The 16,079-nt window shown below is 33.9% G+C and overlaps 1 protein-coding gene across 2 annotated transcripts in view; it reads left to right on the forward strand.

The window, feature by feature from the left end:
- Apoltp (Apolipoprotein lipid transfer particle) overlaps positions 1-16,079 on the forward strand; it is a 1,459,665-nt gene that overhangs the window by 1,398,723 nt on the left and 44,863 nt on the right. For both annotated transcript variants that reach the window (XM_072546518.1, XM_072546519.1), the window contains one exon: positions 13,812-13,943. In XM_072546518.1, coding sequence (XP_072402619.1) covers positions 13,812-13,943 — 132 coding nt within the window. The remainder of the gene's footprint in view (positions 1-13,811; positions 13,944-16,079) is intronic.

A 16,079-nucleotide genomic window follows, 5' to 3' on the forward strand; every position in this document is an offset into this window, starting at 1 on the left:
GGAACAACATGTCTCTCTTTGTACGAGATAAGGGCCGATAAGAATTGGGAGAAAAAAACCACATGCAAAAAATATTGGCAATAAAGTTAGCATATAGAGTATAGTACAGGCAATTATTTTAAAAATAGTTTTATATGTTAATTTTAGGAATTTTAAAATTATCCACTTCAATTGTTGAGTAGTGTAGTTTTTGGTTAATACCGTTAGCAGAAAGATGTAGAAATTACACAGCTTTCTCAATCGATGGTATTGTATACCGATTTAAAGTAGTACCTTTTGGATTACAAAGTGCGTGTGCAGCATTGGTAAGAGCTCTCCATACAATATTAAATAAATATGAAGATTTCATAGTGCACTACATCGACAACTTACTCATTTTTTCACCAGATAAATCAAGTCATTTGGAACACATAAAGATTATTTTGGGAGAATTGGACAAGGCCGGATTAAAACTGAATATTGAAAAATGTCAATTTTTTCAAAAAGAAGTGATATATTTGGGATTTAAATTGGACACACAAACAGTTAGTTTAGCCGAGGACCGGGTAAAACTCATAGATGAATACCCAAGACCAACGAATTTAAAAACATTGAGAGGTTTTCTCGGGACGATCAACTATTTTAAAAAACTAATTCCTGATTTAAGCCAGAAGGAAATTCCTCTGATCAAATTATTGAAGAAGGGTGTTAAATGGAATTGGTAAGAAGAACAAGAGAAAGCTTTTCAAATTTTAAAAGAGGAATTCTCGAAAGGAACGAAAATATATCATCCCATGTACAATTTGCCTTTCATACTACGAACTGATGCATCCATACAAAAATTTGCGGGAGTTTTGTCGCAAATACAAAACAATCAAGAAGTGTCGATTTGTTTTATTTCCCGGGTGACAAAAACACACGAAAGAAAATACAGTGTGACTGAACTAGAGTTTGCTAGCGTACTTTTTTGTGTAAATAAGTTAAGATTTTACCTGTTGGGAGCAAAATTCACAATCGAAACTGATCATGCAGCTTTGGTACATATAATGAAAAATCGTCTGGTTAACAATCGTATACATAGAGGCATTTTGTTACTACAGGAGTATGACTTTGAGTTTCGATATATAAAAGAAAAAGACAACATTATAGCCGACGCTCTCACAAGGGATGAAGACTCGGGGAAAAAGGAAGTGATTGCTTTTCATGTAGGACTGAACATTTTGACACAAGAGGAAGGTGTATTTTCGTTAAACGAAATTAGAACAAATCAAGAAGACCCGGAAGAAAGAGAAAAAAGAAGTGCGGAGAGTGAAAACGGTATATTTTTCAAACGAATTGATGGAAAGGAACTATACGTGATAACACAGACATTGGCAGAAAGGATCATACAGAAATTACACGAGGACAATGGACATATCGGCAGCAGGAAGGTTTGGCTGGTTTTTCGCGAAAACTATATATGCCGAAAAGATTACCGGATTGCAAAAGAAGTTACCCAAAGATGTGAAACATGTCAAAAATATAAAAGCAGAAATTTCCGAAATGAAAATGTGGCTAAAAATGTTGTATCCCACCAAAAATTAGACATTGTAGCAATAGATATGTTAAGTGATCTGATAATGACCACGCAGAGGAACAAACATATTTTGGTGATGATAGATATTTTTTCGAAATATGTAAAGCTATACACATGCCGTACGACAAAGGGGGAAGAAATTATGAGAAAGATAGACAATTTTATAGCCACCGTAGGAACACCAAGGAAAATTCTTTTAGACAATGCTACGTATTTCCGGAGTGACCGATTCAAGAGACAGTTGCAAGACAGGGGAATAGGGACAAATTTTGTCAGTATCCGACATCCTAAAAGTAATCCGTCAGAACGTTTTATACAAGAGACTACAAAATTCCTCCGCATTGCTGCCATTGGACAACATCGACGATGGGATTGGAAAGTGGCAGAAATCGAAAACTACTTGAACACCACTCCAAGTACGGTGACAAAAGAGACGCCGGAATATGTCATGAAGGGTATTATGCCAGTACGGCCATGGGAAGAACCGGAGCAGAGAAAGTATCAAATAGTATTGGAAACTGTTCGAAGGAGGCTGCAGCGCAGTAATGAAAAATATCTCCAAAGGCAAATCCAGAATAGAAAACAAAGACCAGTGACTTTCCAGAAGGGAGAAAAGGTGCTTGTAAGGGCGTTACGAATATTAAATCTCACGGGGGACGTGTGTGCAAAGCTAATGCTTATTTTCGAGGGTCCATACATCATACAAAAGGAAAATGGAATAAACAGCTATGTTCTTAGACATGTAGAATCAGAAAAGATACGAGGAGTTTACAATATCCAGGATGTGTACAAATACCATGAATAAAAATAAGAGTATAAATTTTAAGATGGAGTAATAAAAATTTAGGATAGGATAAAATGACTACAAAAGAAAAATTTTGTGTTGAGAGAAAATAATATTTTTTTTTGGTTCCACTTAAAAAAAAAAAGAAAATTTGTATCTCAAAACAAGGCGGGGATTTGTTATGGATCAGTTTATCAATCAGAAATAGAATAAAGAGTTTTTTTATTATTTTAATATACCGCGGGCATATAAGTTAAAATACAACCCTGTACTTATTTGTAATAGTTAAAATAAAAGAAGACATTGTTCCGTGACGGTACCCGGACGAGTTTTTCCTTGAAAGACTGAGTGAATAGTGAAAGGACAATGGAACCTCGTATAATTATAGATTTAAGAATAAACTTGTAATTGTATTTTGCGGTGGGCATTTTTCGAAAGTAAATAAGAATTAGATTTAGATATGAGATAACAAAAATTTGGAATTTTATTTCTGTTGAAAAAGGCAAAATTGTTAATGGTTTCTGAAAAGTAATTTGAGTGAAAGTAGTTTATTTGTTTTAAATATTATGTTGGAAATTTTTTAAATCGAAAATTAGTGGGAAAGATGAATGCTTATGATTGGTTAAAAAGGAATGATGGGGAATGAGAGAGTGGAGAAGGTTGTCTGGGGAGATTGAAAAGAATTATTATGTTACCGGCAGACCAGAAGAGAAGACGTGTTTTCGGGTAGTCAATCGGAGTACCAGTGTTTTTCTTTTGTTAGTGAAAAAGGTGGAAGCTGAGAGCAGATCAAAAACGAGAAGATTAATACCTCTTTTGAGTCTGCATAGTCCACGAGATCTAATTGAGAAAGAAAGGAGAATTTGTGAATAAAGAGTACCGGTCAAAAGAGGCTTGGGCTTGTGTTTTCGGAGGAGTAGTTTGCTGGTAGGCGGTTTGGATCGATGCTGAGAACGAGAAAGATTTGATGGTAGCCGGACATAATCAATCAAGGAAGGAACTGTGTTTTGATCGAGAGGAGACATCATTGGTGTAAAAAAATAAAGGTCAGTCAAATAATTTGAATGAAAGAAAACTTTAAGATATTCTAAAGATAAAATCAAATATAAGCATACGAACTAAGATTCCAAGTTTTAAAGAGTTATTTTTTTGTGAATAAATTATATTTTGTATGGTCAATTTTTTTAGTAGATATTATAAAACAGATCAATAGATAGTTTGTTAATTAAAATTAAATTTAGAGTATAGGAGTTTGTTGGGAAAGATAATTGCCCACAAAAAGTTATTTATTAACATTCACCGTATTGCTTATTGAAAATAAATAATAATTTGTGTGCATATTTATGTTGTTTTAATGTTAGTTCCGTTTCCTGTTCTATCCCGATTATGAGCAACTAGGAGATACTGAACCCACTAGAAGAGATATATAAAGTAAACTGATTAAAGTAAAATTAAAAAGGCATCCTGAGAATTTTTAATAGTAATTGAATTGTATGACTCTGCATAAATTAGTGAATTAATTAATTAAATAATTGGATTAATTAAATTAGTGTTAATCAATAATAAAACATCATAAAGCAGATCACAACAATATCTATATATATATATATATATATATATATATATATATATATATATAATATATATATATATATATATATATATATATATATATATATATATATATATATATATATATATATATATATAATATCATTTCAAACAGGCTCTAAAGGCCCAAGACTTCAATGGTTTGTAAACTGTTTACTAGCAATTAATATTAAGTTTTTTATATTTCGTTATTACTGAGCGAAGATGCAGGTGTGTTTGTCCTTACACCTTGTCCTGATGCCTTTGTTTCGCGCACCAGTTATAGGTCGCTGGTTTTTTCCCTTGGGGAACAAGTTTTGTCCTTGGCGAAATAGGTTCACTTTACTTCTTTGAAGGACCACCCAGAAAACTGGGACAAATGAAAATTTCGAAAAGAACGTTTTAACAAGTCTATTAAAACAATTACAACAACGTATTTTGAACGCCGCGCCGATAACTTGCTTACGATAGCTGATTTATGAAACTAAACTTTATGAAACTATAAAACTAGATAACTTGTCGGTGATACAATATTGACACGAACTGAGTAAAACTTATTAATATACCGACTGTGCTAAACCTTCTGAGGTGCGGCTAGCGCGGACAGGAGCCTATAGCTCATCCAATGCTGAATTCCAACTGATACAAAACTGATTTCAATCACTCGGCTCATAACCTTTTCTTAACATTCAGAAATCTCTCCCTAACCCCCTCGATGTATCTGACGAATATGTTTACATTTAAAATACCTTCGACTTTTCTTTCATTGGTAAAATAATTACCTAAGAAGGGTATTTTTCAACTTTCGTTAATTTTGGGAATTTTCGAATGATTCAAACCGATAATTTGGAAATCATTAATCCCTTCATTGTTATAATTCTTTGACGATTTTAGAAGCTTATGTCTAGAAAGTTATTTGAATGCAAGTTATCGGCCCCTTACAGATTATTAGGTGGTAAAGAGGAATTTTATAAATCTTAAACTAATATACAGTGTGATATAAAATAATAATATGATACAAAATAAAATAAAAATATGAAATATTGTTGTTACGCAACAATTACCTTACAATTAATAGCTTTTAAACCACAATACCTTGCGGCAAAACAACTCTCGATTTACACACGTCTACCTCATTTGCAGGTTGATAGCGAAATCCTTGGTTTCGCTTAGTACTGTGATATCCATGTTGAACTTAAAAGGATTATCGAACACATGTTTGTTTCGTGTTTAGTTTTTCAATATTGCAACAACCAGTATTCATTGGAAAACATTTATTTAAAAATTCCTTTATAAAAGGTATATTAAAAACCCTATCGGACTACATCACAGAACGTTTTCGGAATTAATATTCCATTATCAGTGCTATCTGGATGTACATATTTTAAGCCCCTAAATACATGGGTAAAAACTTTTTATCAACAAGTTCATCAACAAACTATCCACAAGTCCTCGTAGATTCTTCGTCTCAGGACTAGCAACCTCCAGTGCAGTCTTACGTTGCCATGCTATCTAGTCCTGTTGTAACTTAAACATCTTAGTTTATAAAGCTAAATAATCAAAGTAACTCAAAGTTAATTTAACAACACTTAATGGTTTTTACCCATGTATCTAGTGGCTTAACAGGTTGACTGCCAAGCTGAAAATTCTAATTTTTCCTGTTGCGCCAAAGTAATTTATACTAGAAAGGTGTATTAAAAACAGTTCGGCACAAACTAAATTTTGTTATAAATTAAAAGAAAAAAATTACGGCCAAAATTTAAAATCGGCTAAAATGACCGCTCTGGTGTAGGCGGACAAAATAACCTGTCTACGCCAGAGCGGTCATCTGTAGCGGCCACCTCTATCCTTATGCTAAGGTAATAGTTCGCGCGTTTTAGCTAGTTAGTTAGTGTAGACTATTATTGCAAGGGTGTGGCTCGTTGTTTTTTATTGTGTGTGTACTTGTATTGCAAAACTACATTATGTTTACAAATCGGCGTACTTTACGTCTATTGAAATTAGCTGGAGAAATGCCTCAAACAGATGGTAATACCTGCATTATTTTATTGTTTTTCTGTAAATATAGGTTAGATTGTTTTATTTCAGAAGAGTCAGAAACAGATGACGACTTTGGTTCATTTAATTCTACCGATTTATATGTACCCTCAAGTTCGGAAGAAATGGACATATCATCTAATTCAGACGATGATGAAAATATTAGTCCAAATAAAAAGAAAATGCGGTTTGATATAAACAAAACCACTGCTACTTGTGAAGCCCAAGCAGGTCAATCAGGTATTGGTAATGGGGTAAATATCAATCCACTGACAACCGAGCCGCTTAGAGATGTCACCGATATGTCCGACGATGAGTTACTACCAGAAAATAATGAGATTGGAAATGATCCAATGGTTGATAGAGGCGATTTTGTGATTGATCAACCAATTAGTAGCCCAGTTCCAACAGAATGGACAAATCCTGTTAGTAATCACCAACAATTCGATTTTACTGAGACATGGAGGCTCAACCCAATTTATGCAGCAGCTATTTCTTTAGAACAAGTTTCACCGTCAACCTGTTTTTACGCATTTCTTGATAATGAAATAGTGGATATGATAGTCAATCAAACCAATTTATATGCAACACAGCAAGTGTTAGGAAATGATGTTTCACTGAATTCGAGATTACACGCCTGGCAACCAACGAATAAAAAGGAGATGTATCAGTTCATCGGTCTTCTGGGTTACATGGGATTAGTTTAAATGCCTTCACTATCACATTACTGGAGCAGAAAACCCTTATTTCGTAATGATATTGCTTCAACTGCTATGAGTCGAAATCGCTTTGAGCTGTTGCTCAGAATGTGGCACTTTTCAAATAATGAAGAACGCGAAGAAGGAGATAGACTGCACAAAATTCAACCACTTGTCGACCTACTCTTAAGAAAATATCAAGACACATATACTCCAGGAGAAGTATTTTGTATCGATGAAAGTATTGTTCCCTTTCAAGAAAGATTAGTGATGAAGCAATACATGCCTCAAAAAACTCATAAATATGGTGTTAAAGTATTTAAGTTATGCTGTGGTAAAGGCTATACTTGGAATTTACAAATTTATGCTGGCAAAGAAACAGACAGAGGAGCTTCAGTTCCTACCAAAGTCGTGATGAATTTGTCAAGAAACCTCCTGAATGCAGGTCGAACTGCCATTACTGATAAATATTACACCAGCCTTGAACTGGCTAATCGTCTACTAGACAACCGTACATATTTGATTGGAACTTTGAGATCAAATCGTAGAGGTAACCCAAAGGAGGTTTTGGATAAGACATTGAAGAAGGGCGAAACATTTTGAACGAAACGCGATGTTCTTATTTTGTCTACTAAGCACACTGATAGTTGCCAACTTATTGAACGCCATTCAGGACCCATAAGAAAACCGGATGCTATAATTGATTACAACGCTGGGAAATCATCAATCGATTTGTCAGACCAGATGTCCAGCTATAATTCCGCTTTGCGTCGATCATTAAAATGGTATCGTAAAATTGCGATCGAACTTCTGCTAGGTACAACTATTGTAAACGCTTATATAGTATTCAAGACACTTTCTAATTCAAACATGACGATTACTAAATTCAGAGAAGAAATTGTATCTGACTTAGTCAAAGGTGGGCCCGTTTATGATCAAGTCGAACAAGCTGAAGATGAACCACTGCCACCAGCAACTACAAGAAAGACTTTACGAAATCATACATTGCTAAAAAAAGATGGAATTGCTACTTCTGTAAGGAAATACTGCAGAGGTTGCTACAAGGAAAAAACTACAGGAGAAATATCTAAAAACAAAGTAAAAAAAGTTACTACATATTGCACAGACTGCCAGGGGTATCCTCATTTTTGTCTGCCTTGTTTTAATTTCAAACATTTAAAAATGTAATGACTTTTAAAACCATGTTATTTTTCAATTATTTCAATAAAAACTTACTTATTTCTATCTAAAATTATTGATTTTTTACTTATAATGTACAATTTTTTGTGGTATACACATATAATACATAGCGCATATGTAAGTAAATATATTTACTCACATATCCATACAGGCCAGGCGGTCATGTTGCCTATGCATTTTTAACGAAATCGGCGGTCATATACCACTTACAGACACTTTTGTTAAACAATGCACGGCGGACAATATGACCGCCATGGCGTGAGTTACTAGTACTATGAGCGAACATAATGACGACCGCTGTGGCAGTCAACCTGTTAAAACATGTACCTCCAGATAGCACTGATGATGGAATATTAATTCCAAAAACGTTCTGTGATATATCCCGATAGGATTTTTAATATTATACCTTTTATAAAGGAATTTTAAATAATTTTTTTGTGAAACAATGTATACAGCCAGCTACAGGAATTTAGGTTCCTTGTGGATTTTAAGTATTCATTTGCTTTTTTCATAGCCTAAGTCGTCTTTTTTTAGTTTCTGTTAAATTCCGAGGCTATGCAATCCGATTTTAAGCAAATTTAAAATTAATATGTGTGCTGAGGAGCTAGCCCAGCTTTTCAACCCTCAACCGTAAGGGCCTGGTAATTTTTTCGTCAAGATATTCTTCCTCTAAAAAGATGGTCTTTTCAACAGCCCAGAGTTTCTTCTACCTTTGGTTTAATTTTAGAGTTTTCCTTCCTCTAGATGGATTGCCTTCTTTAAGATCAAAAAGCTTTATCTACCTTATTCTGCTTTGCTCCTTTGCTTCGCTTAAAAGCTAGGCTGTCACTTTCGCCATTGACGCCGAACCGAATATCTGCTTATACCCCATCACCGCCCTTGTGGTCGTCATTCGTGTCCCTGGACAAGGGACCGTAGGTACTAGTTTTCCGGACCAGTAAGCACCTAGAATCTACGGAGAGAAGGAATTTATTTATTTTCACTGAGACTGTCCTTAGTAGTTCCTATCCGCTACCCCTAATAATAAATTGCTATGTTTTTTTTTTTATTATTATAACTAATAAATTAACAATCAGAATAAAACAATGTATTCTATAAGTTAATGTGATGAGTTTAGGTCCTGTCCCTTGGTTCTGGCGTGATGTGGTCCCCTCCAGTGAGGGAATCACGGGTCTATATTACTGGTCTGTTGGCCAACGTCGCTTTAGTCTTCTGATAACTCGATGTTGAGGTATTGCGGAAATTAATGGATTAAAGTGTGTTCACTTTTTGAATGTATTGTAATTTCTTTTGCTGGTATACTTCTTTCACTGTTGAGATATTGAGATCCTCATAGATTCTTTGGTTGGTTACGTACCAGGGTGCATCAACAATTGCTCTTAAGATTTTTGATTGGCATCTTTCCATAATAGCAATATTAGATTTACTACTACAGCCCCATAACTCTATGCCATAAGTCCATATTGGTTTGATAACTGTTTTATAAATTAGAATTTTATTATTTCTTGACAGCTTAGAGTTTTTTCCAATTAACCAATTAATTTCTTTTTGTCTTAGTTGTATTTGTTTTCTTTTTTTGGTGATGTGTTCTTTCCAACACAGGGTTTGGTCCAGGTGTAGCCCTAGGTATTTGGTTGTTTTAGTCCTGGGTATTTCCTCATTGTTGATATATATTGGTGGTGGTGTTTCTCGTCGTAAAGTAAAAATTACGTGGGTTGACTTGTTTTCATTTATTTTTATTTTCCATTGTTTTAGCCAGTTTTCATGCTCATACAAATAGTCTTGGAGTTGTTGTGTAGCTATGTTAATGTGTTTGTGACTTGTAAGTGCTACTGTGTCATCTGCAAATGTGCCAATTGTTACGTTATGTGATGTTGGTAGATCAGACGTATATAATATATATAATAAAGGTCCCAAGACGCTTCCCTGTGGAATTCCCGCCTTAATGGAATGCGTTTTGGATATTTCTCCATTTACTTTTGTTCTAAACTGTCAGTTTTCCAAGTATGATGTAAGTATTCGAAAGAATGATGGTAATATTTGTTTAATTTTATAAAGAAGTCCTTTATGCCAATCCTTCAAAAGCTTGACGTACATCTAGTCATACCATTGGGCAATATTCCTTTTCTTCTAATGCGGAATTGATTTTATGGGTTATTCGGGGCATTGCTGGATAGTTGAGTGTTCTCGTCGAAATCCAAACTGATAATCTGGTATCCAATCTGCGCCTGTAAAATCTGGATCTATTCTTTTTATTAAAAGTTTTTCTAGTAATTTGGAGATTGTTGATAATAGACTGATAGGTCGATAGGATGAGACTTCACTTGGATCCTTTCCTGGTTTTGGGAATAATAGTATTTCTGCAATTTTTAGATTGTTAGGCCAATAATTACATCTTAATATTGCGTTAAATATATATGTAAGGATTACTATACCCTTTTTTGGTAATTCTTTTAGCATTTTTGGTGTTATTAGGTCAATTCCTGGTGACTTTTTGATATTCAGTCTTAAGATTTCTTCTTTAAGTTCTTTGGGTGTTGTTAATTTTATTGGATTTACTGATGGTTGTTCTGAGTTTAAATAATTAATAATTTCTTGATCTTCTTCATTGTTGTGTGGTTGGAATACTGTTGCTGAATGTTCAGCAAATAATTCTGATTTTTCTTTATCGCTTCTTGCCCATTGGTTCTGTGTGTCTGTAGTTTTTCTTACTGGTGGGGATATTGCTTGAGGTTTTAAGGATGATTTGATTGGTTTCCATATTGAATGGTCGTATCTATTAAGTTGTGTTACATATTTTTTGACTGACTCTTCTCTTACAATTTTTAGTTGTGTTTTTAATTTATTGGTTAAGCGATTGTAAAACGTTTTATCCGCTGGGTTCCGACTTTGTTGCCATTTGGCGCTTGCTCTTCTTTTTTCAGCAATGAGCTTTTTAATTTCTAATGGAATATTTATTCTTTTCTCGATTTTATTTTTATCTGCATCGTTCGGTGTCGCTTCTTTTGCAGCGTTTTGCAATACAGTTATAAGGTTGTTTGTAGCTGCTTCTATTTCTGAAGGGCTTTTTAGTCTTACATTTAGTTTAATGTTTTCATCCAGCATTTTTCGGTAAAGGTTCCAATCTGTTCTAGGTCCATGCAGTTTTGGAGTAGGTTGTTTGTTAATAACGCATGTGCTAATTGTTGCAATAATTGGTGAATGATCTGAAGATAGATCATAACTTGGAACTATGTCCATAAAGGTGTTAGATATTCCTTTTATGATGCAAAAATCTAAGAGGTCTGGTCTTTTTTTGGGGTCCGTTGGCCAGTACGTTGGTGTTCCTGTTGATAAATATGAGTATTTATTTTCTTGCATTAAGCTATAGAGCTCTCTCCCCTTTGTTGTTATTAATCTTGATCCCCAGTAAGTGTGTTTACTATTAAAGTCACCAGCTGCGATAAATTTTGGACCTAGAGTATTGAAGAAGGATCCGAAATCGTTTTTTTTAATATTGTGCTTTGGAGGGCAATATACTGCTGCTATTGTTATTTCGTAAGGTAATGAGCACACTTTAATTACTGTAGCTTGGATACAGTCTGTTATATAACTTTCCATCATGAAATGTTTAATTGATTGTTTGATCAAGATTGCTGTACCTCCATGGGCTGTCTTGTCTGGGTGGTTAGTATGGTACGTTAGATAATGAGGTATTTTAAAATACGATTTGTCTGTAAAATGTGTCTCACTTATTAATAATATATCTATAAAATTTTGTTGTAGAAATATTATCACCTCGTCCTTATGATTCAGCAGGCCATTGGCGTTCCATTCAGCTATTCGTAAAAAGAATTTTATTTGCATACGAGTTTACTTAGCATGTTTATTACCATGCTGTTTTGTTGCAAGATTTGATTAAACATGGCTTTGAATTCTTCTAAAAATTTTATAAGAATAGTGTTTAAATCTTGGTTATCTGAAGGAGCAGCAGGATGTTGTCTATTACTCGCTGCATTAGCATAGCTTACATTTGGTCTTACTGTATTGGGTATAAAGTTTCTGTTACGTGCTTGCGACATATTTTGGTGATGATTATGTAGTTTGTGCTATATTTTTATTTCTATTTAAATTACGATAATATTCGCATCCTTTATAGTTAGCTGGGTGATCTCCTCCACATAAAGCACAGGTAGCTGGTGTGTTCTTGTTCTTTTTACAGCTGTTTGTACTGTGCTGCCTTCCACATTTCACACAGACATATGGTCTATTGCAATATGTTTTTGAATGGCCATATAATTGACATCTCATACATTGGATGATATTTTTGTTTTTTATGGGTGGTTCAATTTGTATATTGCAGTGTTGTAATTTATGAATTTTATAAATATCTTGGTTATTGTCTGATGGTTCAAGGTCAACAAAGAACATATTTACCGGCTCTTTTGTAATCCTATGTTTAGCATTAATGATGTTTCTTACCTTGTGACCCAGTTTTGTCAGTTCTTCTTTGATATCTTCTGTTGCATGTGAATAGTGAAGGTATTTAATTACGACTCTATAGGCCCTTTCTTCCTTTGGTTGATATTTGTGATGAATAATGTTGTTCTCTTTCATATATCTTGATAATTTTCTGTATATTTCTGGATCGCTACAAATTATTTTGACTGTATTATTTGCCATAGTCCTGGTTTCGTATTGTTTAGCTTCAGCTATTTCTGTAAATTTTTTCCTCATTTCTGGGAAGTCGCTTACACCGTAAACAAATATTGGTGGTGGTTTAGGTTTTCTTGGCGCTGTTTCATTTTGATTGGTTTCATTTTCTTGGGTATCCGTTAGTGTATTATATTTGTTCGATAGTGTAATGGTATCATCTTTTTTGTCTGTTTCTACATTTGATCTGATTTTTCTGCGTTTTGTAGTTTTAACTACTTGCCATGAGTTTTTTGTTGACACATTTGCACTTTCTGGTTCGTCATCGCTTGTTGATGACATTCTGTAGTATTGCTGGCTATTTCTGTTATTTATATTGCTGTTGGGTGGCGCGTTTTGTTGATTTATATATTGTTCTTGATTGGGCGGAAATATCATATTCGTCGAAGAATTGGTGGTTGGTTGATTTATTTGCATATTGTACATACCTGGTGTTTTTGATGAGATTTGTGGATAACCCTGTATATTGTTGATTTGTGATTGACCCTGTGTGTTGTTTGGAATCTGAATTTTTGGGTAACAATTCATTTGGTTTGATGGATACTGGATTGGTAATGGCTGGCTGTTTACATTTTGCATTTGTTGGCTAACTATGTAGTTGTCGAATCCTGGTCCATTCCCCGTTGGAAACATTATAAATAAATTACTGAATTGTTTTTAAATTTAATTTGATGAGTTTATTGTTTTTAAGTCTATTACTAATTGATTGCTTTTTAATCACTTAACATTTACTTATCTGTTCAATTCGATAAAACCGGTCGCACGTTGATAACGGAGAACCACCTAACGTCTGCTCGGTTTGGAGTATCGATGTGAACTAAATTGCTATGTTAAATAACATTTTTATGAAAATTTTTAAAAACTATTTATTAAAAATGTAGGCCTAATCCAACTATACTTTAACACTCTAAAGATCAAAGGAGCACAACTTTTTTTATAGAAATGGAGTTGCTTCTATATTAATTAATGAGTCATAAAACATTATATTCTGTTCGGCTATGCATGTGGTGACATTTGCAAGTAAACATGATGTTACCTTATTGACCCTTTAGTCAACTTAGATAATTAATACGATTCACCCTACCCTGTATAGAGATATATTTAAATATTACACCTTACATTTCTATAAATTATAAATAATTAGTAAAATTAAAAATTAGTTTAGTTAGTTAGTTCTAGTCGAAGTGGAGATGTGTTATATACTTTTGAGATCCAAAAATACCCAATTTTAATTATTACTTATTTGGTTTTTCAGGTATAGATAGAAGATTCGCGTATACCAAACGAGACGTGAAAAACCTTGTCGGGGATCAGGCACTCAGAAAATCAATCATGCCTCCTAAATCTACTTTGGGTCTTTGTATGTCTCTTTCTCTGGAAACAAACGGTAAGTGAAAATGTAATATGCGGTATCAAAGAGATTTTTTAAAATATCTTTTACAATATTTTATTAGGGTTAAAGCTTTTTTAACATTTTTAAAGATAGTCAATACTTAATCAATCAAAATGTTTCACAACTTTTATAATTTTGAGGTCTATTTAAAATATAAACCGTTTTTAATGATTAAAATTTACTGATTACTGAGACCGATTTCATGTAGAATTAGAATTTAGTATTAGCGTAAACAGTACAACTAACTGTCACTCAGGTCAGACTTCAATAGAAACTGTTTGAAAACGTTTTTATTTATTTTCAACTATTGAAGGAAAGCAGTCCCAAATAATAGAGAAAGAAAAGTATAAATGTAGTTTGTACAAATTAAAAAAGTTTAAATTTAGAGAAAACTGAAAAATAAGCAAAATAAACAGAGTTCAGAGACAAATTAGTAGATGCTAAAGGTAATCGTGGAACCATAGAAACGTAGAACAAAATAGAATACCGCAGACACATTCTTTTAAAACTACTAAATTCCGGAACAGAAACAGAAAACAAGCGACTAAGACAAAGTTATAGGTAAGTGAATAATGTCATCTGGAAGACAGAAAAAAAGGCAAAAGAAAGGCAGAAAATCATTAGACAAATACATAATACTACTATACAACTAGTCAACAAAGGATATATCACATACCAACCAATTGTAAAAAGCAATACAGGCGAAGATATACAATCGCCACAGAAACAAGTTGGTATGAATTTTTCCGTAACTCGCTAAGTGTAATGAGAGAATGGTTTGGATGCAGCTCAAAACAACTATTTAGAGCTATTGCCTCAAAAATTAAAATAGCTATGATGATTGCCAACCTCCGTAGCGGAGATGGCACCTGAAGAAGAAGAATAAGAAATTGTATTGGCTGTTTGGAAAAAATTCAACATTATCCATCTATATATATATATATATATATATATATATATATATATATATATATATATAAAAGAAAGTCGTGTTGGTTACACCACTTATAACTCAAGAACGGCAGAACAGATTTGGCTGAAAATTGGTAGGGAGGTAGCTTAGAGCCAGGAGACGGACATAGGATACTTTTTATCCCGTTCGACAGCGTTTCCGTGTGACTTGACATGAAACGTCAGTCACTATAAAACGTGGTATAACAAAAAAGAATCAGACTTGGAATAACAAAACGCAACTGACAGCTATGTAATTGACGTAAAATGACAGCTATGTAATGACGTATGGATGACAATTTGATATTTGTAAGAAATCAATATTAAAACTATTTCTATTAAATAAATAATTAACAAGTGGATTGAAGTGAAGTGAAGTTTAATTAATAATGCCGCGACCAAGACGATCGAATCTTTCCCGACAAAGCCATAATTGAAGTGAAGTGAAGTTTAATTAATAATGCCGCGACCAAGACGATCGAATCTCTCCCGACAAAGCCGTAATGCAAGAAGAATACAAAATACTGCAAATGAAAGGACTGAAGAAGAACAAGAAATTGCACGTGAACAGCGCCACGATAGTATGGCTCGACTTCGTGCTTCTCAATCACGAGAGCAAAGTGAAGCAGCCCGTGAAACAGCTCGGTTGGCAATGCAGAATCGTCGAGCGAACAACAGAAGGGCAACAAATAGATAATTTGCGACGCAGAACAAGATATTTAGCTGATTTGAATCGAGCAGAGTTTCGATACGATTGCAGCAATGATTACAGCTTGCATCCTAGCGTTTGCATTGGGCAAATGGACGTTGTTTGCGAGTATTGTGGTGCATTAAAGTTTTCCGGAGAAACGCCTGGATTATGCTGCCTTAATAGTAAAGTGAAATTGCCAGTGTTGACTCCGCCACATGAGCCATTGTATTCATTGCTTTGTGGCAAAACACAAGAGTCACTGCACTTTCTTGCAAATACTCGAAAATACAATAGTTGTTTCCAAATGACGTCATTTGGGGCAGACATTATCGAAGAAGGAGGATTTAATCCGACATTTAAGGTATTTATTTTTGTACTTACATAGAATGTAGTTAAAGAACAACTTACTTTATCTATTGGTATGTATTATATTTGCTAATACTGAACTCTACTTTCCCACAGAAAAAGTGTTTATAACCCAGTTAATA

Source organism: Diabrotica undecimpunctata, chromosome 10, assembly GCF_040954645.1.
Source record: "Diabrotica undecimpunctata isolate CICGRU chromosome 10, icDiaUnde3, whole genome shotgun sequence".
NCBI lineage: Eukaryota > Metazoa > Arthropoda > Insecta > Coleoptera > Chrysomelidae > Diabrotica > Diabrotica undecimpunctata.